The sequence below is a fragment of the Peromyscus californicus genome, unplaced genomic scaffold (genome assembly GCF_007827085.1).
Source record: "Peromyscus californicus insignis strain IS unplaced genomic scaffold, ASM782708v3 Scaffold_11__1_contigs__length_118956290, whole genome shotgun sequence".
NCBI classification, from domain to species: domain Eukaryota; kingdom Metazoa; phylum Chordata; class Mammalia; order Rodentia; family Cricetidae; genus Peromyscus; species Peromyscus californicus.
The window spans coordinates 32,078,621-32,103,800 of NW_026294402.1; the positions used below are offsets into that span (position 1 = coordinate 32,078,621).

General features: G+C 39.1%; 1 protein-coding gene across 4 annotated transcripts in view; it reads right to left on the reverse strand.

Annotated features, from left to right (window-relative positions):
* Ccdc15 (coiled-coil domain containing 15) overlaps window positions 1–25,180 on the reverse strand; it is a 68,293-nt gene that overhangs the window by 25,557 nt on the left and 17,556 nt on the right. For 2 of the 4 annotated variants that reach the window (XM_052756658.1, XM_052756688.1), the window contains 7 exons: window positions 19,486–19,599; window positions 16,923–17,045; window positions 15,667–15,786; window positions 14,423–15,169; window positions 12,821–12,943; window positions 10,948–11,070; window positions 1,482–1,577 (listed from right to left, as the gene is read on the reverse strand). In XM_052756658.1, the coding sequence (XP_052612618.1) occupies window positions 1,482–1,577; window positions 10,948–11,070; window positions 12,821–12,943; window positions 14,423–15,169; window positions 15,667–15,786; window positions 16,923–17,045; window positions 19,486–19,599 (1,446 nt within the window). The remainder of the gene's footprint in view (window positions 1–1,481; window positions 1,578–10,947; window positions 11,071–12,820; window positions 12,944–14,422; window positions 15,170–15,666; window positions 15,787–16,922; window positions 17,046–19,485; window positions 19,600–25,180) is intronic. The other 2 variants (XM_052756677.1, XM_052756668.1) reach the window with 2 other exon arrangements.

Below are 25,180 nucleotides of genomic sequence, written 5' to 3' on the forward strand. Positions count from 1 at the left end.
ATACTATATTTACTCTGTGTTCTCAAGCAGTATCATAAAAGCAGGGCCGCAGAGAAAAAAAGGGAGGCATTTTATAATAGAACAATACTCCATTTAACTTGTAAAGACTAAAATCACATCACAAAGCCTAGCCACATATGATGATGAGAAGTGCAGAAGGGATGAAGTATATCAGGGTATCATGCTCATAAACAGAATGAGCATAATAAAAGCAAGTGCTACTATACTGTGCCTGATCTGTTTACTTCTGGCTTTACATACTCTCTTTCAAGGACACCAGCTACTCAAAAGGGATAACTTATCTATACATACACTAGGTCAGTATATGACTTGTCTGGTAAAAGAACCTTAATCTGAAGAATGACTCTCATTATTAAAGATGCATCAAAAATGTTTCTTTTCTCATCTGACACCGGCACATGGCTAGGATTTAAAACTGTTAGAGTACTTTTTAATTGAAGGGGAAGGAAGCCATACATTTAAAGTATTCCTTTAAGTAAGTTATAGTGGCAAATATATACAGCTAGAGAAATTCACTTGGATCAAATCTTTGACTTCACACAAGTGCACCTTAAGTCCTAGGAGTTTAAAAGAGAAGTTAAGCATATTATAATGTCTTAACATCTTTGGAATTTGTGGGGTTTTTTTTTGTTCTTTCCTTTTTTTTAATATTTATTTTTATGTGTATGGATGTTTTGCCTGCCTGTATAACTGGGCACCATGTATGTGCAGTGTCCACAGAGGAGTCAGATCCTCTAGGACTGGAGTTACAGATGGTTGTGAGTCACCATGTGGGTGCTGGGAATTGAACCCAGGTCCTCTGGAAGAGCAGTCAGTGCCCTGAAGCACTGAGCCACCTTTCCAGCTCCCTAATTTTTCTTTTAATATTTTTTTATTTTTATTTTATTTAACACATGTATTTTCTCTGTAAGGTACACAATAGCCTTCCCCTCCTTCTACAACTTGTGCTAGGAGCTGAATCCACACTACAACCTTTCTATGCTTAGGAGAGAGAGTACATTAGCAGGATAGTTGAGGGAGTATCTTAACCAGAGAAATCACCAACTTTTTAGAAAGCACAAAAAAATGCATCAAATACGGCACCAAGTAGATTGCAAAAAGCTGCTTGTTTGTGATATGAGAGCTGAAACAGTCCAGCTGTCAGAATGCATTTTGGGTTACTCAAATCTTTCATGTCTCTTGTGCCTGTTAGCAGAGTATTTGGCCTGTAATGTAGGCCTGTGTGCCATCTGCATACAATGCCTGCAGAGGCCAGAAGGTATCAGATTCCCCTGGGAATGGAAATATAGATGATTATGAGTACCCATTTAGGGGCTGAGAACTGAACTTAGTTCTCTCAAAGGGCAGCACATACCGGCTGAGTCATCTCTCCAGCCCCAGAATTTCTGTTGTTTTAATGAGTTAAACTAGTGAACTGCTTCCAAATTCACACAGAATTCAGAAGCAGCACCACTGCATACCTCTTTCTTGTCTTCTTCTTGATCCACTCCAGACTGAAATGCCAGTAGAGCGTAGTATTCAGTGCTCAGTCCTGATCGATACTCCTCAAACACCTGCTACAAAGTCCAATTTACAACAAGTGACAAAACTGCTCAAGTTCTGTGACTCCTCTAGGTGTGTCTGTCCACTGACTCTTCCTTAACTGGTAAGGCATGGCAGAAACTGGGCTCATTACCTACTGTATCTTCTAGAAAAATTATGTTGGTTGGTACGCGAACCTGGACATTTTATGTCAAGTAATAATTTCTACTTTTAAAGTTATTTATCTTTAGTACTAGAAGCAGGACTAATGAACTAGACTGCTCCTGCCAACAGGATTTTTTGGAGGTGATGAAAATGTTCTTATACTGACTGTGGTAAGGTTTGCCCACCCTGTGAACACTCAAAGATTACTGAACTGTACATTAATTAATCTTTAGTATTTGTACTCACCATCATATTTACAAACTTGCCTACTTGTTCACATCTATATGTAACCCCAACACTCACAGTGCTTATGTAGTCCTTGGCAGACATGCAAAGATATGAAAGATTTGAGTAACAAAAAAAAATGCATGCTGCCAGCTGGATTCTCTTTGTTTCCACTCTCATACCATAAACAAGCATCCTTTCTACAATCTACTTGGTGACAAACTTGATGTGTTTTTGTGCTTTTTGTTGGTGATGTCTCTGTTTAAGATGACCTCCTCCCCATAGCACATTGCTGATATATTATCCTTCCCAAGCATAGAAAAGTTATGGTGTGGATTCAATTCCTAGCACAATACATACATGTGTGCACATGGGGGTGGGGTGTTGTTGTGATATGCCTTACAGAGAAAATACATGTTAGATAAATTTTATTTAGGTTTGAGTTATGATGATGCTAGCTGAGATCAATATTAAGGGATCAACCACATATATTTTCTTTTTGTGGTGCTAGAGTTAAAACCTGGGGGCTTGTGCATGAGAAGCAAACACTCTACTGCTGCTGATGAGTTATATCCCCAACCCAAACCTTATAAATTAAATCAGGACCTTTAAATGGAAATATCTAAAACAAATATAATATGTATATTAACTAAATGACTATAAATAAGCCCTGGTTCATATGGTCAAATGCTCTAAAAAAGGAAACCAAGACCATTCACTGGGGAAAAGATAGTCTCTTCAACAAATAGTATTGGGGAAATGGACATTCACATGCAAAAAAAATGAAGGTCAGCCCTTAGCATAAACCATCTACAAAAATTAACTCAAAATTAATCAGATCAAGAGATGTATACATAAAAAGTAAACTATAGAATGCCTAGACAAGGGGAAAGCTATTTAACACCAGATCTGGCAATTTCTTGAATATGATACTAAAAATATAGGTAACATTAGAAAAAATGAATTGGACTACATTAATACTTGCATACAAATGGACACTCTCAGAGTAAAAAGGTAACAAAGGAAATGGGAGGAATCTTCAAATCTGATATGCTTAGAATATGAACTATGCCCCCCATATGTTCATATACTAGTCCCAGCTGTTGGTGCTATTTGGGTAGGCTTTGGGAAGCTTATGAGGTAGGGCCTACTTGGAGGAAGTAGCTCATTGGGAGTGTGACTTTCAAGGTTATACTGGGTCTCCAGTCCCTTCTTCTCTTTCCATCTACCATGACTTGAACACCCCTTTCTTCCACATATTTCTGCCACAGTGATGTTCTTTCTGTTCAAGAACTTGGAACCAAGCAACCATAGAGTGACCCTTTCAAAATCATGAACCAAAATAAATCTTTCCCCCTTTAAGTTATTATCCCAGATACCAGAAGTTCTATAGACACAAAACTGACAGATCAATTGAGTCACTCATACACTGAAGTCTGTTAACTGAAACTGAATGGCTTAACTCATATCCTAACAGTAGAGCAGATAGATTTTTCACTGTTTCTGTTTTGCCTTGCTCTTTTATGACCCATTTTCCAAATAATTAACACTGAAGTCAGCCCTGCCTAAAAAGAAAAATAAGGGAAAATATCCAAGAAAGCCGCTAGCAGGATGACTTCCTATTCATTAGCATTCGGTTTACAGGAACGAGGAATGCCTGGTATTCCTGGTGACCTATGGAAAGCATCAAAATCACGTCAACACAATTACAACAAGAATTAATTGTCAAGCTAGGGGTAGAGCCCCACGGTAGAATACTTGCCTAGCATGCGTGAGGCCCTGGGTTTCCCAGCACAAACACACAAAAGCATTAATCATCAGTCCAGTGCTCACCTGACTGTAGCTAAAGTCAGACTCCCAGAAGCACCATGTAAGCTTTCTAACCTGTGACCTCTGACAAGATGGAACTTGGGTGTGAAAGCCTTCCACCTCACACTTGCTAGCTTGTTACCAATAAAGCCTTCTCCCATCACTGTCTCTCTAGTTATTGCCTTCAGCAGCACAGACACTTCACTGTTATATACTCTTGTTCATGACAGCATTAAGCAGGAAACAAACCAAGTGTCCATCAATGGATGAATGAATAAACAGAATGCAACACACACACACACACACACACACACACACACACACACTATTAAAGACTTTAAAGTGAAAATACTGTACTATGCTATAGCATTATGCTAAGTGAAGCAGGACAGTCACAAGAGGACAAATACTGTAGGAAGCCACACCATGAGGTACTTAAAGCCATCAGACTCAGAGACTGGAAGTAGGACGGTGAAGGAGGAGGGAGTGAGAGGCTTTTATTTAATTGGTATAGAGTTCCGGATTTAGTTTCAGATTTGTAAGGTTAGAAAAAGTTCTAGAGACAGACGGTGACAGGCTGTATAACAACATGAAGGTACTTATGCCACTAGAGGGTATATTTGAAAATGTTTAAAATGACCTGAGTGGTGACCAAGTATTATAATCCTAATACTTAGAGACTAAGACAAGATTTCATGTCCAAGACCAATCTGGGCTATATATGGAGACTCTGTTTCAAAATTTAAAAAATATATTTATATTGTAAATAAAATGATTTAAATAGTAAATTTTGTATTTACCACAATTTAAAAATATTTAAACATTCATTTATTATGGGGTTAGACTAGCATGCCACAGAACATGTGTGGAAGGCAGAGGACAACATTCAGGAGTTAGTTCTCTCCTTCCACCGTGTAAGTACCCAAGATCCAACTCAGGGAGATCACAGGCTTGATAGCAAAATGTCCTTAACTTGTGAGCCATCTCACCAAGCCTTTACCACAAGTTTTTAAATGCACCTACATCCAGATGTACATAAATGCTTTATAAGATGACTACAAAACACATACATTAACATGATTAATATTGGAGAGAGAATTAGGATTTCAAGAAGGCCTTAATAGGGGACTTTTCCTACTTCTTCTGATTCCTTATTTTTGTGGGGTCTAAGGGAGGGTTAGTTCCATGGATCCAAGCTGGCCTCAAATGTGCTATGTATGTGGCAGAGGAAGAGCCTACAGATCGGTCCTCCTGCCTCCAGCTTGCCAGTGGTGGAGCTGCCTGCAACACTTTGCCCAGTTTGTGCAGAGCTGGGGATCAAACCACGGGCTTTTACGTGGACTAATCAATCAAGCACTCTACTAACATCCTCAGCCTTTCTGTATATTTCTAGTGCTGAAATGTTCTACAAGAATTTATCTATGGATTACATTTGTATATCCCAACATTTTGTTTTAAAAGTTCTACAAGGTTTTCATCATACATTACAAGAAACACAGAATTACTTCTTTATATTTCATTTTTTCTTCCCCATATTCATTTTTAAAGATTTTTTTCATTTTAAAATCAGTCTATGGATAAAATTACCTTCTAGGAACTTTTGACATTGCCTACAGAATTTCTGTTTGTTATAGTCTGGGGCAGGGGGTGGGTTTGGAGCAGTGCCACTGGCTTCCAGTGGGTAAATGTAATAGAAGTCAGAGACACAAGGAGCTAGAAATACCTCCAAGAGGGTATAAATATACCTAAATATTTGCATTTCTTTACTACTCATAAAAATCAATTTATTATCACAGTTTAATATATGAAGTTTAAGAAGTCAGCTGCAGAACAATCAATATAAGACTACAATGTCATTATATAAAAATAATGTGACATACAATCCAGTCAGAATTGATTTGTATGTAAGCACATATGCATGTGTGTAGACATTAGGTGGTCTAGACTGATGAACTTTTTTTTTTTTTTTTGGTTTTTCGAGACAGGGTTTCTCTGTGTAGCTTTGCGCCTTTCCTGGATCTCGCACTGTAGACCAGGCTGGCCTCGAACTCACAGAGATCCGCCTGCCTCTGCCTCCCGAGTGCTGGGATTAAAGGTGTGCGCCACCACCGCCCGGCTAGACTGATGAACTTTAAACTGTTGATAGTAGATATATCTGGAGAAAAGGAAAGGCTGAGGGAATAGAAAATGGAAAGGTGACTGATCTTTATGCTATCAATACTTTCTGTATTTAAAACTTTGCATTGAAAATTTATTAAAATGAATTCTCCTAACTGATCAATTTGGGGGCACTAAAAATTAAACTGGCATCTGTAAATAACAGGTTCTGTCTAATTGTATTGTAAAGATAAATTGAAATGAAACAGAAAAGTCAAAGACAGGAAGTCAGTTTCCTAGATCAGACGAAGTGGAGGTAGACCCTGGAAGTTGACTAAAAGACCAATTAAGGAATGGCAAAGGTCTGAGCTAAAATAATGGCAACAAGAATACAAAGAGAAAAGTTGAATGTGAAACTGCCCCAATCTGCCTTATCAAGAGGATCTAAGAGGGCAAGACAACCTAGCAGGTAAAGGTGTTTGCTGCACAAGCCTGGAGACCTGAGTTTGATTCCTGGAACTCAAGGAACTGTAGACGGACACAGCCCACTATTCTAATTTGGTTCTCCACTGCTATGATAAACACTGACCAAAAGCAACTTAGGGAAGGAAGAATTTGTCTTACAGCTTATGGTCCATCACTGAGGGAAGCTAAGGCAGGCACCTAAAAGCAGAAGCTGAAGCAGAGACCATGGAGGAATGCTGCTTACTGGCCTGCCTCTCCTGGCATGCTTATCTACCTACCTTATACAGCCCAGGCCCATCCGCCCATGGATAGCATCACCCACAGTGGGCTGAACCCTCCTACATCAATTAGCAAGAAGAAAATTCCCCTCAGACATGCCACAGGACTTTCTGATGGAGGCAATTCCTCAACTGAGGTTCCCTCTTCTCAGGTGGGTCAAGGTGACAAGTGAAGCTAATGGTGACAATTGACTCCACAAAACTGTCTCTGACCGCCACACACACTCCATGGAATGTGTACTCACATTTACATCGTGCCATAAACACACAGTAATAATAAATTTTTTTTAATTGAAAAAGGATCTAAGATGAAGGAACAGAGGGGATACAAAAATAATCCCTAGGATTACAGCTTGCACAATAACATGGGTAAAGGAACTGTTCCAGAGTGAACACTCAGAACATCTTCAATTTGAGGCACCTGTAGAATAGGAGTTCAGATGGTCACTGGGTATTCCAAGACAGATTTCAAAGTAATCTGGTAGCTGAAGTCATAGAAGTAAATGAGAGAGAGAGAGAGAGAGGGGTGGGGGGGGTGGGGGGGGAGAAGGTGGTGGCTGTTTAATAATTTAAAAAAAGACAACACACTAACAGGAAACAAATTCAGTAAGCAGGAAGGCTCAGAAAAAGTGACCAGAATTTTAGCAGTGAATCTGGAAACTGACTATGCACAGAGAAAAGGTTTCAGAAACAAGCAGTTTACTATTTCAAATGTTGCAGAAAATCAGCAGCATATAAGAAGTCAAGTATCCATTGATTTATTAACAAGAATGGACCCGGGACCTTCTAAGCAGTATTTAAGTTCAAGGGTATTAGTGAGGACAGTAATCAAAATATAGGCAACTGAGAAACTGCCAATATGTCTAAGTTGTGGAAGATAAAAAGGAACTAGTTATTACTGATTATTCTTTTTAAATAACTGACTATGATAACCATGTAAAATCATTTGCAGATCACAATTAGGTTAAAAAAAAATAGGAGTATCATGAAGAATCATGTATCTTCAAAACCACTGTCTACAGAACTCAAGAGGAGTCATTTTTTCATTTTGTTTTTGTGGTGCTGGGGAAGGAAGCCAGGGCCCCTTGTGAATACTGGGCAAGCTCTTAACCAATGATCTGTATCTCTCAGGTCCAAAGGAGTTTTGGAATTTTTGTTTGTTTGTTTGTTTAAATGGAAAACACTTGAAAACATCCATACAAGGGAAGTATTTTTGAAACATTCATAATATAGAATAATTAATGGCACAAGAGTCTACAGGAAAAAATGAGGGAATGTAGAATATACCCCAAAAAAGAAACTACTCTTCCTCGAATATAGTAAGAATAGGTAATATAATAAATTAATATCTATAACTAGTAATAGCAGTGACAGTGTGAAAGCTTTGATTTTCTATCCCCCACCCCTGTCCTCTTTTCTCCCCCCCACACTCTTTCTTTTTTGAGACAGAGTATTACCATGTAGACCAAGCTGGCTTCAAACTCTCAGAGATTCACCTGCCCGTGCCTCAATTGCTGTGATTAAAGATGTATGCCCAGCTTTTGATTTTCTTTACAAAAGTGTGAGAGTTTGAGATCAGAGAGATGATAGCTCATCAGTTAATAGTTCTTGCCACAAAAGCCCAGTGTCCCAAGTTCATTCCCCACATTTACAAGGAGAAAATCATTTCTACCAAGTTGTTCTCTGACCTCCACACACCCAGACAGAAAGACAGATAGCAAACACAGACACAGACACACAAATAATATATAAAACTTGAGAAATAAGGAATTATAGTATGGTGTTGCTGCCGGGCAGTGGTGGCTCACGCCTTTAATCCCAGCACTCAGGAGGCAGAGGCAGGCAGATCTCTGTGAGTTCGAGGCCAGCCTGGTCTACAGAGCGAGTTCCAGGACAGGCACCAAAACTACACGGAGAAACCCTGTCTCGAAAAACCAAAAGGAAAAAAAAAAAAAGAGAGAGAGAGAGAGTATGGTGTTGCAACAAGAAAAATGCTAGGTTTCAATGCTTAGAAACCCTAAGTATGAATTAGTATTCATCAGCACTACTAACGTGTTTTCTCCAATAGGCTGGACTAGAAATGCAAGAAGAGAAATATTGTTCTAAGGTTGAGGATTCTCAGGGCCTGTGTGATGGTAGGATGAAAAGAAGAAATTCACATCACAAAACTTCACCCTGACTTGGACAGTCAGAGGTGCCTCTTTTCTAGGCTTTGTGAATGCCCTCTATTACAAATTATATTCCTCAATAACCATCTGATTACATACCAGTCTCCTTTTGAGACTGTCTGAATATCTGAGTGCCAGGTCATGTTGGCAGCTGTATCTGACTGTACTTAAATAATGGCTAATGTTGGCAGGTACTGAACAAATGTTTGACTAGATGCTGTGGAATAATCCTTTTCTACACTGTGAAGATTTGTCACTTGGATTGGTTTAATAAAAAGCTGATTGGCCTGTAGCCAGGCGTGAATTATAGGCGGGACAACCAAACTAGGAGAATGATGGGAAGAAGAGGGGCGGAGTCAGGGGAGATGCCAGCCAGTCGCCAAAATATTAAGTCTCAGTGTGTTTATTTGGGAGTTGCTGGCAAGACAGAAACTTTCGCCTACAAGTAGGAGGATAAGGATTCAAAGTCATTCTCAATTACATACCAAGTTGGAGCCCAGCCTGGACTATGAGACTTTACCTTAAATAAACAAATAAATAAATAAATAAATAAGTAAATAAATAATGGAACATGTGTAAGTAAATAAACAATTGCAAATTGTTTTATACTCAGAAGGAAACAAACAACACAAGGATAGATTAAAACACACACACACACACACACACACACACACACACACACACACACACACACACGGGATGGGAGATCTGTAATTTTGATAAGGTAGCCAGGGAAATCTTTTCCAAGGACCATTTAAGCTAAAATATGAAGAGGAATGAGTTAAGCCAGGTTTTTCATCATAGCAACAAAATGCCTGAGAAACTAAACTAAGGAAGGCTTTAAAGATTTGTTTTGGCAGGCTGGGCGGTGGTGGCACATACCTTTAATCTCAGCACTCAAGAGGCAGAGGCAGGCAGATCTCTGTGAGTTTGAAGCCAGCCTGGTCTACACAGTGAGTACTAGAACAGCCAGGGCTACAGAGAGAAACCCTGTCTCAAAAAACAAACAAACAAAAACCCACTTGTTTTGGCTTAGTTTCAGAGGTGTCAGCTTACCCATGCCTGTGTTGTTTCAGGGATCATGTATTTGTAAGACAGACCATCATGGTAGAAGCATGCAGTGGAGCAAAATGATGCATTTCACAGTAGACAGGAAAAACTGGTGTAAGACAGGCAGAGGCTGGGAACAAGGTACATTCTTCCAAGGCACACACCTAGTGATGTTCTTCTACAAGAGTCCCCACCTCCTAAAGAGCCCACTTAGGAGGCCAATATCTTCATGATCAGTCACTCTGCAATAGCACCACCATAGGGCCAAGCCTTCTAATGAGCCTTGGGGACATTTTACACCTAAATCATAACAGAGAAAAGAATCAATGAAGGAAAAGGGGGAGACTCTCCAGGCCAAGGAAAAAACACATGCAAAAGACCCAACTCAGATAAGGGCCTCACCCTTCAGACTATCAATGCCAGTGCTGAAGAAGCCACGGCAGTACTCCTTAAGCCAACCTTGCAGGCCAAGCGAAAAGCCCCAGAGAACCACAACTCAGTCCTGAAGCCTCGGTCACATCCTACTTTCTGCCTTTTCCTTCATATCATTCTGACTCCCTTAACAAGGACATGAGGAAACTTCTTGATTTCTTTCAGGCACCCTAACACTACTAGCTACCTAGAGCCTTTGATTCTAAAATACATAAAACCACAAAGAGAAATCATTGGAGAATAGAATTTTAGAGGGAATACATAAGACTTCAGATGAGCCATTAAGAAATCTTAGTAGACCAAAGCCTTGTGACATTTCTTGAAAAACTAGAGATCTTAATTCAATATCCCCAAAATTCAACACCACCCTAACAAGTTCCAGCACAAGCTCTGAAATAAAACAATCTTCACAGCAATGTGGGGTGCTTTTTTTGTTGTTAGTTTGTTTATGTTTTTTCAAGACAGGGTTTCTCTGTGTAGCCCTGGCTGTCCTAGCACTCACTATGTAGACCAGGCTGGCCCTGAACTCACAGAGATCCACCTGCCTCTGCCACTCACTATGTAGACCAGGCTGGCCCTGAACTCACAGAGATCCACCTGCCTCTGCCTATTGAGTGCTGGGATTAAAGGTATGCCCCACCACCGCCTCGCTGCGACATGGTTTTTGATCAGCCTCCCCACTTTCAGGCTAAAGCTATCTGTAATAGCACACATACCTGTCGCCTGCTGCATGTGTCTCTCTGGTGTCTGGGTGGAAGATGTTCATGACCACCAAGATGTAAATCCTCTTGCCACTTTTCAGATGTATTAACAGATGGCTGCTGCCTAAAATGTAAGCTCTAAAACACACATCAATTTGTGTAAATGGTGACATAATAGTGAAAATACTACAGGCTTAAGTAATAGCCCCAAGTAATCTAAATAAGTCAGTGTTCTGATCTGTTATATCATAAAAGTAGAAATATTTCTTGTTACTATCAATCTTAATACCATCTGCAAAACAATCTTAAATTTTACCTATAAAACAAGGATCATATCAGTATCTATCTCCAAGGTTATTGTGAGAATTCAGTAAGAATTTAGAATGCATACAAGCTTCTAAAAACATTTTGGCTATTGCTAATACTTCATGAAGGTAAGCTATCATTTTTAAAATGTTAGTATTAATAAAGATAATAACATTAACATCTTTGTTAGTAACATAACTCTAAAAAGCCCAGCTTACACCTTACTAAACTCTGCTCTACCTGCTTGCTAGCAGAGCCTGGATTGTGGATTTCATGTAAACCACATCCGTAGCACTCTGGATATAACTCCTTTCTCCATCTTTCATCTGTCATATCACATGATGCCTGCTCATAGCTCCTATACTAAAAAAACAACATAAATATCAATATAAATTGTCTAAACAGGAGGATAACACCTACAGCAGCAGCTTATGTTGAAGCTTACAATGAAGATTGAAGTAGTTTTCAATCAGAATGGCAAACAAAAAGACAGTTTGTTTGAGTTCTTTCCCATTACTATTGGCCTTAACATTACATGTCTGAAGCGATTACTGCACTGCCTGTCAAGTCTCAGGCCCAAATCTAAGCAATTCGTTCTTTGCAGCACATTCTTCACTACATTCATCTCTACTTATTCTCCGGGACAGGCGAGGTCTCAAATACTGTGTTAAGCATGTGTACAGTCCTCCAAAGCAATTCCTCTTCCAATCTTCCATTTTTCCCAAGATGAAGTCCTTCTGATATACTTGATCAAAAGGAACTACAAAACTGTCTCAACAGAAAGGATGGGCTCATTATAATATAGGAGAAAATCCTAGAGTCACAGCAGAACAGAGGGGTGTGTGTGTGTGTGTGTGTGTGTGTGTGTGTGTGTGTGTGTGTGTGTGATAAAAAATTCCAAACATACAATGAAGTAGGAACAAAACAGTATAATGAATCCCTTATGGTCCCCTTACTAGCAACGTTTATTTTTTCATCTACGTCTTCTCCAACTTTTTATTTATTTATTTATTTATTTTTGTTGCTTTTTTTCGAGACAGGGTTTCTCTGTGTAGCTTTGTGCCTTTCCTGGAACTCACTCGGTAGCCCAGGCTGGCCTCAAACTCACAGAGATCCACCTGCCTCTGCCTCCCGAGTGCTAGGATCAAAGGCATGCTCCACCACCGCCCAGCTGTCTTCTCCAACTTTTTACTTTATATGTGTAAGTGTTTGGCATGTGTGTTTGACTGAGTACTGCATGTGTGCCTGGTGCCTTCAGAAGTCAGAAGGGGACACTGGATCTCCTGGAACTAAACTGGAACTATAGAAGGTTGTGAGCCACAGTGTGGGTGCTGGAAATTGAACCTGGTTCCTCTGGAAGACAGCCAGTGCTCTTAACCCCTGAGCCATCTCTCCAGCACCTTCTCTAACTTTATTCAGGAGTATTTTACAGTAAATCAAAGATTATTTTAGTACATCTCAAAATACCTAGACATTTTACTCTTATTCTGTTTATGTATTCCACATACAAGCTAGCTTAATAAACGGTCTTTTTTTTCTTTTTCAGGAGCTATATGGCCCTCATTCTATAGATGCTCTCTACCTGTTCTCTAAGGAAGACTTGGTCCTGGATCTGAGGTGGAGCATACTGATGACACTCTAGAGGTAACTCCTCATCCTCTCTCTCTTCTTTCATCAAAGTTGAGGGATGCTTGAGAAACATGTCCTAAAAGGTAACAAAAACAGTAATAATGGCAATAATAATAATATAATGATTAATTAGCTAGGGTAATAAGCTAGTCAGAATCTTGCAGGCTTCAAGGAGAACTCTATGGAAATCTTGATGCTCTGGATCCAGTGACAATGCTACATTTTTAATCCAACTCTATAGATTTCAATTCTTAATCCTAAACCACACACAAGGGAGTCTAACAAACTCATCAGACCTTAAATAGCTTAAGGTCTACTACTATTTCGTATTCGTCATGTTGAGGCAATAAGTTTGTGACAATGTGGTAGGATTCAGCAATACAGAATAATCCTGGTAAATTAAAACAGTCTAACTGCCTTTTGAGTGGGAGAATTTAATTGACTAACAGTTTACTAAAACAGGGTCATTTGTACCACTAGGTACAAGATAGAACAGAAAAAGACAAGAGCAAGAATTGAACTGTTAAGGGTTTACACATCCTTCTTAACGCGGAGTGCCATTCTAATAGGACTTAGAACAGGTTCCACTAATACCATCTGCCCTGTCTGGTCTCTGATTAAATCTTGGCACTTGTGGTTTGGGAGGTAGGCACTGATAACTTGCCAGAGCAAAGATTTCTCTCCCTTGCCCATCTGTCATGTCAGAGAATGGCTCCTTAAAGTTTACTTCTTAAAAGAGAAAAAAAAATTATGCAGCAGGAATAGAATGATAGAAATAACAGTTAAGACTTTGCTGAGAACCACAGGGAGTAATATGAAACATAATGGCAGGAAGTCATGCTTTGTCAGTTCTCAAGTTTAGCTGAGAATCTTTGCAAGATCCAAACTAAACCCCAAAGAGTTAAGTTTCTGCTAATCTCCGTCCTTTCTCTGCTCTACCTTGCTCCTGACAGAGACCTGATGGTGCCCACAGAGATCTTGATGGACATCAGAGGAAGTGCCTCTCTCCTGGTCTACCTTTCAGAACTGATTCTGGCTTCATCATATTTGCTTTAAAAAGAACAAACACAATGCACTGATTGCTTAGTTAACAACAACAGACTGGCTTAGACTGTCAGCTTGGGCGAGAACTTGACCAACTTCAGCCGTATGTACTGTTCTCTCCACACAGCCCCTTCTTCCTCTGGCCCTAAATGGTCTCTAGCAGAGAACTGGCCTGGAACCTGTGTTGAGAGACACAGTTGGGTACTTGTGGGCCATGCCTCTTTGTAACTTCCAGCTGCCAAAACAGTTGATGGCTGACAGAAATATTTATCCTAATATAGAATTATTTTTTACACACAAATCTCACAGATATATATATACTGCTGACATTACTTTAACATTTTGTTGACATACTTTAACATTTTGTAGGAAGCCTGGAGTTTGAAAATTAGTCAGGAAACTGCCATTTCCAGCTAGGAATCTCCAAATCAACTGGAGAAGAATCTCTGCAGGTGCTATTACAAACCAAAAGTCACTTATATCTTATTGTTCCCCATTCCTGCTGTTTTACCTGGTTTTGGAGTGGAAGATCCTGCTCCTGGCATTTGTGCAGATTATTCTGGTCTTGGGAAAGAACATCATGGTCCTGACATTTAGGAAGAACATGCGGACCTCTTCTGTTCTGATACATAGGTAAAATATACTGGTGTCTAGGCAGGAAACTCTGTTCTTTAGGTGGGAGATCCTGGTTCTGATATTTGAGTGGATGACTCTGTTCTTCAGGTAAACCAACCTGGTTTCTAGGTAGAAATTCCTGGTCTACTGGTAGAAAATGCTGGTCCTGACATTTAGGTAGAACATTCCAGTATTTAGGGAGATCATGGTGGTCTTTGTGTAAAGAGTCCTGGTCTTGACATTTGGGCAGAAAATCCTGGTCTTTGGATAGAAAGGCCTGATTTGGGGGTAGAAAATCCTGGGCTTCCAACTCAGTATTCCCATCTAGCTCAACAGCCTGGGCTTCAAGAATGTCCCCAGGTTCTGTCCTGAGAGCCTGGCTTTCCAGCTGGGTGGTCTTCAACTCGGTTCCAGTGGCCTGGGTGTTTGGCTCAGTGCCTGGAACTTCAGGCTCAACACTTGAAGCTTTGGGCTCAACATTAAAGACATCAATCACATCACTCTGGGATCCTGGACAGTTGTCTTGAACTTCTACAAGATAATCCTGGGCTTCTGGAAGAACAGCCTGACGGCTGTGAAGATGTAATTGCTTTTGTTCATCTTCCTTTATCACAACAAATAATGGATTTTTGAATTTTACTTTCTAAAAGGAAATATAGATAATAAACACAGACTGTTAGGTGGTAGCAAAAATCCACATTTTTCCATAAGAGTCCTAAAATAATCTTAAATATCATAATCAAACAAAACTAGAAAGGTGAAACCTTAGTATTTGTCCAATGTTAAAATAACCTGAATCAACAATTCTAAATACACCATAAATCCCTAATTCAAGTCACAGGTTTTGTTGTTGTTGTTGTTGTTGTTTTTTTTTTTTAAAAAAAACACACTTTTTTTTTTGCATTACTGGTGACTAAACCAGGGCTTCATACATGCTAGACAAATACTCTACCACTGGACTACATAATCAATTCTCCTTTTATTTTAGGATAAGTTCTCACAAAATTGCTCAGGTTGGTCTTGAACTCACATTGTATCCAAGACTGACTTTGAACTTGTAATCTTTCTGCTTCAGTCTTCCAAGAAGCTAACATTATAGATCTGTTCCCCAAGACCATAAGTTTACTTTTATTGCTTTACCTGAACTTTGCTGAGAGTCTTTTCTTTGTTTTCAGAAAGAAGATCCTGCTGGTAACCCACAAACAAATCTTCTCTCTCCTCATCTGTCGCAACAGATGAAAGTTCCCCACAGCCAAGGTCCTAAAGAAAAAGTAAACATTAAAACAACAACAACAAAAAAATGCAAAGAACCACTAAACGTAGCTATTACCAGTAGAAATCATATATGTACAATAAAACTTTAGAACAATAAGACTTCAGATTCTACAAACAAGTCTAACAGAGCAATGTATTCAAATTTAATTGAATGTTTATACAGTACAAAACTGTGCACTTAAAAGTATAAAACATTATTCAAAGAAATGAAAGACCTAAATACATGAAAAGATATCCCATGTTCAGACTGGGAGACAATGTTGTTCTCTGACAATACTGCTGGATTTGATGGGCCATCTGTAGTCCCAGAACTTTGAAGGTATAAACAAAAGCCCACGAGTTGAGACCAGCTTGGGCAGTATACTGAAATCTCATTGAACACACACACACACACACACACACACACACACACACACACACATGCGCTCACACAAACTTACAACACACGCTAGGCACATTTCCAACGCTGTAGCTCACAAGTGGATCAACAGACTCAAGAATCACTATTAAAATGCCAGCTGGTTTAAAAACAAACAACAAATGAATTCACAAGTAAATCATACAGACACACAGAATATTAGAAAGATGAGGGGTAAGAAATGAACCCTCACATTTACAATGAACTGACATCTGACAAGGGGGCCAGGACAATTCAATGGGAAAAGAATCATTCTTTAACAAATGGTATTAAGATAACTGAAGTGGACCCCTTCTTCAATTCTCTCATGAAAATCAACTGAAGATGAATCCAGACCTCAAAGTTAAGAGCTAAAATTATAATATACTTAGAAGACCTAGGACTAAAACTTCAGGACCCCATGTAATCAAGGGCTAGGAGATATGATACCAAAAGTGAGACAACAATAAATTAGACCACTCCAAAACTAAAATCTGGGGCCTACAAATGATGCTACTAATAAAGTGAAATGATAGTCTATAGAATTATAGAATGGGAGAAGTTCACATATGTCTACTGTCTAATAAGGGAAATATATTCACAACATAGAAGGAACATTTAAACCCTTACAATAAAAAGATGATCCAATTAAAATTTTTCAATAGACATTTTCTTCACAAGAGATACAAATGGGCAATAAGCATCTATATCTCCATTTCCCTACCTGATTTTCCATCAAGTTCTGGTAATGCACTGTAGTTACAGGGCCTTCATGGATCTTACCAGGCAGTTCCTCTCTTGTTTCTTTATTTATCTTGATGCATGCTGGTTTCCTAAGAAGTGCTTTCTAGGGAGGTAAAACAAGCCAATCCATATATAAATAGTCTAGGGAAAGCAATGTCTTCAGTATTTTTACTTCAACCATACAAATAAATCATATGTCAACATGTGGAATAAAATACACCGGAAGAATATACAGACTTTAGAAATGACAACCTGCAGTTATTCTAGCCACTAACGACTGGTTACAGAAGACTTTTAATTTCAGTCTTGGCAATCTGAGAAGGGTCAAACAAGAACATGTTGTACTTGTATCTCAAATTTTGAGTGACCATACAATTAGATAGGGTATAATGCCACTAAAATCTAGTAAGAAAATGAAGGCAGAAGTTAACTGGATTACAATGTAATACTTTCTGACTGGTAGTTTCCACTTCCCACATATGTGAAGGTAGAACACAGGTCAGATATAAGTAAAAGTGTAAGAAAAGTTCCACTAATTTCATAGATCTTTCCCAGGTATATGGAGTGGATCTATTTCTATTCTTCTATCTGGAAAAAGGACATGGCATTCTCTGGAAACATGCAGCAGGTTTGAACTCATTATCATTATAATAATAATAATAAATTACACTCATATGGCACCTCTGACGTATGAAACTGGTTTGTACAAGGATGTTATCTCAGGATTATTTCTCTCTTCTACAGGATTAATTATTTCAGTCAGGTCAGTGAACAGCACTTTCTCTGGAAAAACAACAACTGAAAGGCCTGAGTATATTTCAAACAATGTAAAATATCAGTCTCTAGGAACTAACAACACCTCTTCCCTGGCTTATTAAAAGTGTCCAGTCCTTTTTCTAATAGTACCCGCCAGTGACTCCAATAGTTGGCAGGTTTGAGAATATGAAAGAAAAGCTATTTCAGAAGTCACAACAGGATACTAGGAAAAGGCAACCATATGATTATATCTAGGACAGAACCCCATTTCCTTTTTAAACTTAATTTATAAATTTTTAATTAATACTGAAGAGGGAAACAATCATAGTTTAGTATCCAGCCAATATCAACATAGAGACAGCTGTCTTTGATGGCTGTGTTGAGGAGAAAAACCCACCTATGTGGTGCTAGTCCCATAAGACTGTGACCTAATGAATGATGCTGTAGTCTTTAGTTTGTATAAGTATACACTATGATTTTACACAATAAGGAAATCAACACAGTCCCGGGATGTACTGCTATAGCTACGCAGCACACATGTGTAAGGTCCATGCCATATGTCACACAGGCACTGAAACAGGGAAAGAACTGAGAGACAGTTGATGGTGGAAACACACCACAAAGCCTAAGTAAGGGTCGATTTTACTAGATGTTCTCACGAAAACTTGGAAGTTAATGCCAAAATTGAGCAAACACATGAAAACACAAGAATTGAGCTACTAAAATCTGAAATAAGTAGGATATCTAAACAATGACATTTTACAAGTATAGGCTTAACACTTAAACCTCAATCCACACTTAGTTTCTAATACTTCATTCTAAACTTAAGTTTAGAATTAAATGAATTCCTTTATTAAAAATAGTACTCAGCCGGGCGGTGGTGGCACACGCCTTTAATCTCAGCCCTTAGGAGGCAGAGGCAGGTGGATCTCTGTGAGTTTGAGGCTAGCTGGTTTAGAGTGAGTTCCAGGAGAGCCCAGGGCTACACAGAGAGACCCTGTCTCAAAAATGCCAAAAGCCCAAAACAAACAAAACCAAAGCCCAATGTTAATGTGTTGGTGAAAATCATGAGAGAGATCCCTCAGGGGGCTCTGGTGCTATTAGGGAAGTGTTCAGTAACACGTATATATGAGAATCTGAAATGAGAAGTGTGATAAAGAAAAAAGAGACAGACAAACATGGGCATAGATAACTGATCTCCTTTCCTTCCGTGCACTTGCTGGGAATCAAATCCAGGGCCTCAGTTTTGTGTAATATTATAGATAACTTTTATTTCCTTGTCTTCATTTTTAAAATTTTGTAATATATATGTTTTACATTCTAATAAGGAAATAGTGAATACTATTTTTTGTTTGTTTTTTTGAGACAGTGTTTCCCTGTGTAGCCCTGGCTGTCCTGGAACTCACTCTGTAGAACAGGCTGGCCTCAAACTTAGAGATCTGTCTGATCTGCCTTGTGGATGCTGGGATTAAAGGCGTGCACCACCACGGCCTGGTGTTAACATGTGTTAAATAAATACATATATTTTTTTAAATTAAGATTATAGTATATGTAATTTTATATTCTATTTTTTTCAGTTAAAAGTTTTCCTTGGTCTTCAAATATTATTTGAAAATATGATTTTTTAAAAGAATGGCTGTATTTAGATATATCTTAATTCATTCAATAATTCCCTATTAAAGGGATATTGAATACTACTTCAATTATTTTGCATTTCTAAGTTATGTTGATATAAAAATAAATTCCTAGTTATATTTTTGAAAACAGCATATTGGAAATTAATATACCTCTTGGGTAGGAGAGCTTTTCCTTCTACCATTTAGAAACACTGAAGTCTTTTTTTCACTCACAGTTTTAAAGGATGCCAGCTGGTGACGTGCCTGTTTCATAGTCTGACTAAGCTGCCAGGAAAGGTGGAAAAAGAAAACAAACACAGGTTAAAGTCTTAATACCAAACGCACCGACTGTTCCAGCAAGAAAACAGGTCTCTATTATAAAAGATGCCAGACTCGGGACAAGAGGATTACTTGCAAAGGAGACTTTAGTCTGCTGACAGTGCTTTACAATATTACTGTCATTATTCTAAGATAAAACTGGGTAACCTCATGACTTGATTTAAGTTCTATTAAGCAAATCTATTTAAAATGATACATACCTTTTACACATAAAATGTCAGAAAATAAAACTTAAATATAGGTAGAAATTATTATAGGTAGGAAATTACATTCCTTATCTTCTATTCATCTTGCATAAATGTTTTTATTACTCTTTGCTATAAGACTCCATACCTAGTTCCCCTAGAACTCTTATTTCTTATTTACGTGAATCTTTTCCCTACCTATCTCATTTGAAAACTAGCACGAGCCTTTTCTCAGATCCCCTTTCCTCTAGGAAGCCTTCCTAACTGTCCTAGTTTCAATCCTGTTGCTGATAAAAATAAAAATACCCTGACAAAGGCAACTCAGGGGTTATGGGGAAAGTGGTTTATTACAGCTTACAATTCCAGGTTACAGTCCATCATTGTAGGGAAGTCGAGGCAGGAAATCCAAAGAGCTAATCACATTTTACCCAATCAGCAATAGAAAGAAATGAATGCTCACTTGATTCCTTGCTTGTACTAGCTTAATTTCTCCATTCTTGTTATAATTCAGGACCCCTTGCTAGAGAATGGAACTGCCCCCAGTGGGCTGGGTCTTCCCAATCAATGAACTTAATAGAAACAACCATCCACAGACATGCCCACAGGCCAACCTGAAGCAGACCATCCCTCAGTGAAACTCTCTTTCCAGGTGAGTCTAGATTGTGTAAAATGGACAATGAAAGCTGACTATCACATTAAGTTAATGTAGAATGCAAATACTGTATATAGAACCAATTTGTTTCAATTAGCTAAGAAACAACTGATACATGACCATCATATGACTTTATATTCACTCCTTATTCTAGTGATTTTAGTACATAACTATTTTCCTTTTCCAGTAGCACAATCTATTTTATCTCTCTCAAATCTTCAAAAAATGTCCACTTAGGAGGAAAAAAAAAACTATGTATCTTTTTATTTTAGGATAAGCAAAGCATCAGGAAAAGGACAAACATCTCCATACTAATTAAAGAAATTACAGCAAGGCTAGGAATACTTCTAACCCACCATTAAAATGCTAATGGTATCAAGTCTTCCTTGAGGAAAACTATGACTTATTGATATAATAATCATGACTATATAATTTTTACTAATAATGAGCTAATGATTAAAACACACACACACATACACACACACACACACACACACACACACACACACACACACACACACACACACACACACACTCCTACTACCAGCCCAATGTTACAGTGTATCTTCTCTCCTTATTCCTTGCTTCTAGAGGTCTACATCTCTAACCAGGTACACCAGTTTGAAACTTTACTCTTTGTTCCACCAAAAGGAAGACTTCTGGATCAGGTGCAGAGTGGCTACAGAAATCAAGACAGTTATTAACAATGCAAAAAGACATTCTGAGCAGCTGGAGTTAAACAATGTATAGCTTTATTCATTGTCAAGTAGAATAGGTTCCAATGACCCATACCATAAGGCCAAAGAGTCCAAAGGTCTTTTGTAGTCTGTCGTAACACATCTAAAAATAGGTATCAGAATCTTCATTTCCCATCAATTACTAATTTCGATTAGAGTCCGAGTCATAAGCAGGTTTTTCAACGGTCCAGCAGCCAGAAGCAGCATTGTGTTCTAGTTCTCTTTCATTACCCTCTTTGCCAAGCCTCAACCTTGTGAAAGCCTTTTCAATGACAAGAACTATATAACAGTCTGAGTATTGGCCAACCAAAAATACTAGATCCTAATCCCTGGAACTCTACATGACATTTTATAAGGCAAAAGGGCCCCTGCTGATGTGGTTAAGAGTACTAATATATAGAAATAATCTCAGATTATCCAAATGGGCACTAACTGCCACCACAGGTGTCCTTGTAAGACAATAGTAGAGAGAGGGTCATCAGAGAAGAGGAGATGATGTGGAGATGCAGACAAAGGCTCAGAAGCTACAAGAAAAGGAATGTCAGCAGAGAAACACCAACCGCTGGAAAAGTCAAGGAACGTATTTTCTTCTAAAATCTGTAGGAAGGTACCCCTGCTGAACCTTGATTAGGAGTCATGAAACTCAGTTTAAATGTCTAGCCTCTAAACCCTCAGCAAATACATTTCTGATACTTTAGCGATTTAAATTGGATAATCTGGGTCTTTTGGCACATACCTATTATAATCATAGAACTTGGGATGCTAAGGCAGGAACATGAGTACAAGGTCAGCCTAGGCTACACAGTGAGTTTAAAACTGTTCTGGGCTACTGACACACAACTTAATCTTTTACAGCTATTAATTATTATTAACAGACTACCACTGAATGATTAGCCAACTTAAGCTTTTTTGATGGAGCTGGTTGTAGTGGCTCATGCCTGTAATCCCAACACTTAGGAGACTCAGGCAGGAGAATTATTGCAATTTCAAGGGCCAGCCTCAGTTAACAATAAATTCCAGGAAAGCCTCAGCTAAGTAATAAGTTCCAGGACAGCCTCAGTTAAGTAGTAATTTCCAGGAGAGCCTCAGTTAAGGAGTAAGACTGCCTCAAAACAAACAAATGGGCTGTAAAATGGCTCAGCTACTAGGAACACATCTTGTTTTTCCAAAACACCTGCGTTCAGTCCCAGCACTCATGTTGGGGGACTCACAACTGCCTTAACTTTATCTCCAAAGGATTTAATGCCCTCTTCTTGCTTCCATGAGCCCTACCCCTCAACACAACATCAGTATAAATAAAAACAATAATTTAAAAAACAAATAATTCCCTAGTGGAGATGAAAAATTCATAACTGTACAGAAAACCCAGCAAATAAAAAAGAATCAATATAACCTCAGATCAAAAACTGAAGTTACCACCTGGCTCAGCTGTGATTAATATTAATGGCAATGACAATAAAAATGCTGAATCTCAACTAAGGAAATTTTAGTATAGTAACATTATAAAGAGAGGGTAAGGGATGGAAAAGTATGTGTGCAGTGGCAAGAGGGAAAGAAAACCAAGCCAAATCCTCATCTTTCCTAACGGGACATCATTAAGATTCTCTACCATACACGTATGTTGTATAACAGTTTCCTCTGAGACTGAAACATCCCATCCCCCAGGAAACTCCTTTTTTTGTTGTTTTTACTTTTTTTTTAAATTTTTTAAAATTCATTTTACATACCAACCACAGATCCACCTCTCATCCCTCCTCCTGCTTCTCCCACCCCCCCACCCCTCATCCCCTCCTCCAAAAGGGTAAGTTATCCCATGGGGGAACAGCTAAATCTAGTACCTTCAGTTGAGGCAGGACCTAGCCCCTCCCCACTTCATCAGGGCTGAGCAAGGTGTCTGACCATAGGTAATGGGTTCCAAAAAGCCAGCTCATTCACCAGGGGTAGATCCTGATCCCACTGCCAGGGGCCCCTCAAACAGACCCAGCTACAGAACTGCCTCCTGTATGCAGAGGGTCTAGTCCGGTCCCATGCAAGTTCCACAGTTGTCAGTCTAAAGTTCATGAGGTTGAGCTTGGTTCATTTGTCACTGTAGATTTCCCCATCATGATCTTGACCCTCCTTGCTCATATAATGCCTCTTCCACCTCTTCAACTGGACTCCCAGAATTTGGCCTGGTATTTGGTTGTGGATCTCTGCATCTGCTTCCATCAGTTACTGGATAAAGGCTCTATGATGACAGTTAGGGTATTCACCAATCTGATTACCAGAGTAGGCCAGTTCAGGCACTCTCCACTATTGCCATTAGTCTAATCTGGGGTCATCCTTGTGGATTCCTGGGAATTTCCCTAGCACCAGGTTTCTCCCTTACCCCATAATGCCTCCCTCTATCTAGGTATTTCTTTCATGGCTCTCCCACTCCATCCCTCCCCCAGCTCGACCATCTCGTTTCCTCACGTTCTCATCCCCAAGTCCCTTTCTCTCTTTTGCCCCGCCCCTATCCCCAGTTTACTCATGGAGATCTTCTCTGTTTCCCCTTTCCAAGGCAATCCATGCATCCCTCTTAGGGTCCTCCTTGTTTCCTAGCTTCTCTGGAGCTGTGGGTTATAGTCTAATTATCCTCTGCTTTACATCTAGTATCCACTTATGAGTGAGTACATACCATGTTTGTCTTTCTGAGTCTGGGTTAACTCACTTAGGATATTTTCTAGTTTCATCCATTTTTCTGCAAATTTCATGATGTCATTGTTTTTTACAGCTGAGTACTACTCCATTGTACATATGTACCACATTTTCTTTATCCATTCTTCAGTTGAGGGACATCTAGGTTGCTTCCAGGTTCTGGCTATTACAAATAATGCTGCTATGAACACAGTTGAGCAAGTGTCCTTGTGGCATCCCTTGGATATATGCCCAAAAGTGGTATAGCTGGGTCTTGAGGTAGATTGATTCCAAATTTTCTGAGAAACCGCCATACTGATTTCCAAAGTGGCTGTATAAGCTTGCATTCCCACCAACAGTGGAGGAGTTTCCTCTTGCTCCACATCCTCTCCAACATAAGCTGTCATCAATGTTTTTGATCTTAGCCATTCTGACAGTATAAGATGGTATCTCAGAGTCATTTTGATTTGCATTTCCCTGATGACTAAAGATGTTGAGTAATTCCTTAAATGTCTTTCAGCCATTTGGGATTCTTCTGTTGAGAATTCTCTGTTTAGCTCTATAGTCCATTTTTTAATTGGATTGTTGGTATTTTGATATCTAGTTTCTTGAATTCTTTACATATTTTGGAGATCAGCCTTTTGTCAGATGAGGGTTTGGCAAAGATCTTTTCCCATTCTGTAGGTTGTTGTTTTGTCTTATTTACCGTGTCCTTTGCCTTACAAAAGCTTCTCATTTTCAGGAGGTCCCATTTATTAATTGTTGTTTCAGTGTCTGTGCTCCTGGTGTTATATTTAGGAAGTGGTCTCCTATGCCAATGCATTCTAGCTACTTCCTACTTTCTCCTCTATCAGGTTCAGTGTAGCTGGATCTATGTTGTGGTCTTTGATCCATCTGGATCTGAGTTTTGTGGATGATGATAGATATGGATCTATTTTCAATCTTCTACATGTTGATATCGAGTTATGCCAGCATCATTTGTTGAAGATGCTTTCTTTTTTCTATTGTACAGATTTGGCTTGTCAAAAATCAGGCATTCAGCTGGGCAGTGGTGGCATGCGCCTTTAATCCCAGTACTTGGGAGGCAGAGCTAGGCGGATCTCTGTGAGTTTGAGGCCAGTCTGGTCTACAAAGCTAGTTTCAGGAAAGGAGCAAAGCTACACAGAGAAACCCTGCTGTGGGATGGTCTGTATGTCAAATTGCTCTGATTGGTCAATAAATAAAACACCGATTGGCCAGTGGCTAGGCAGGAAGTATAGGCGGGACTAACAGAGAGGAGAAAAGAAAGAACAGGA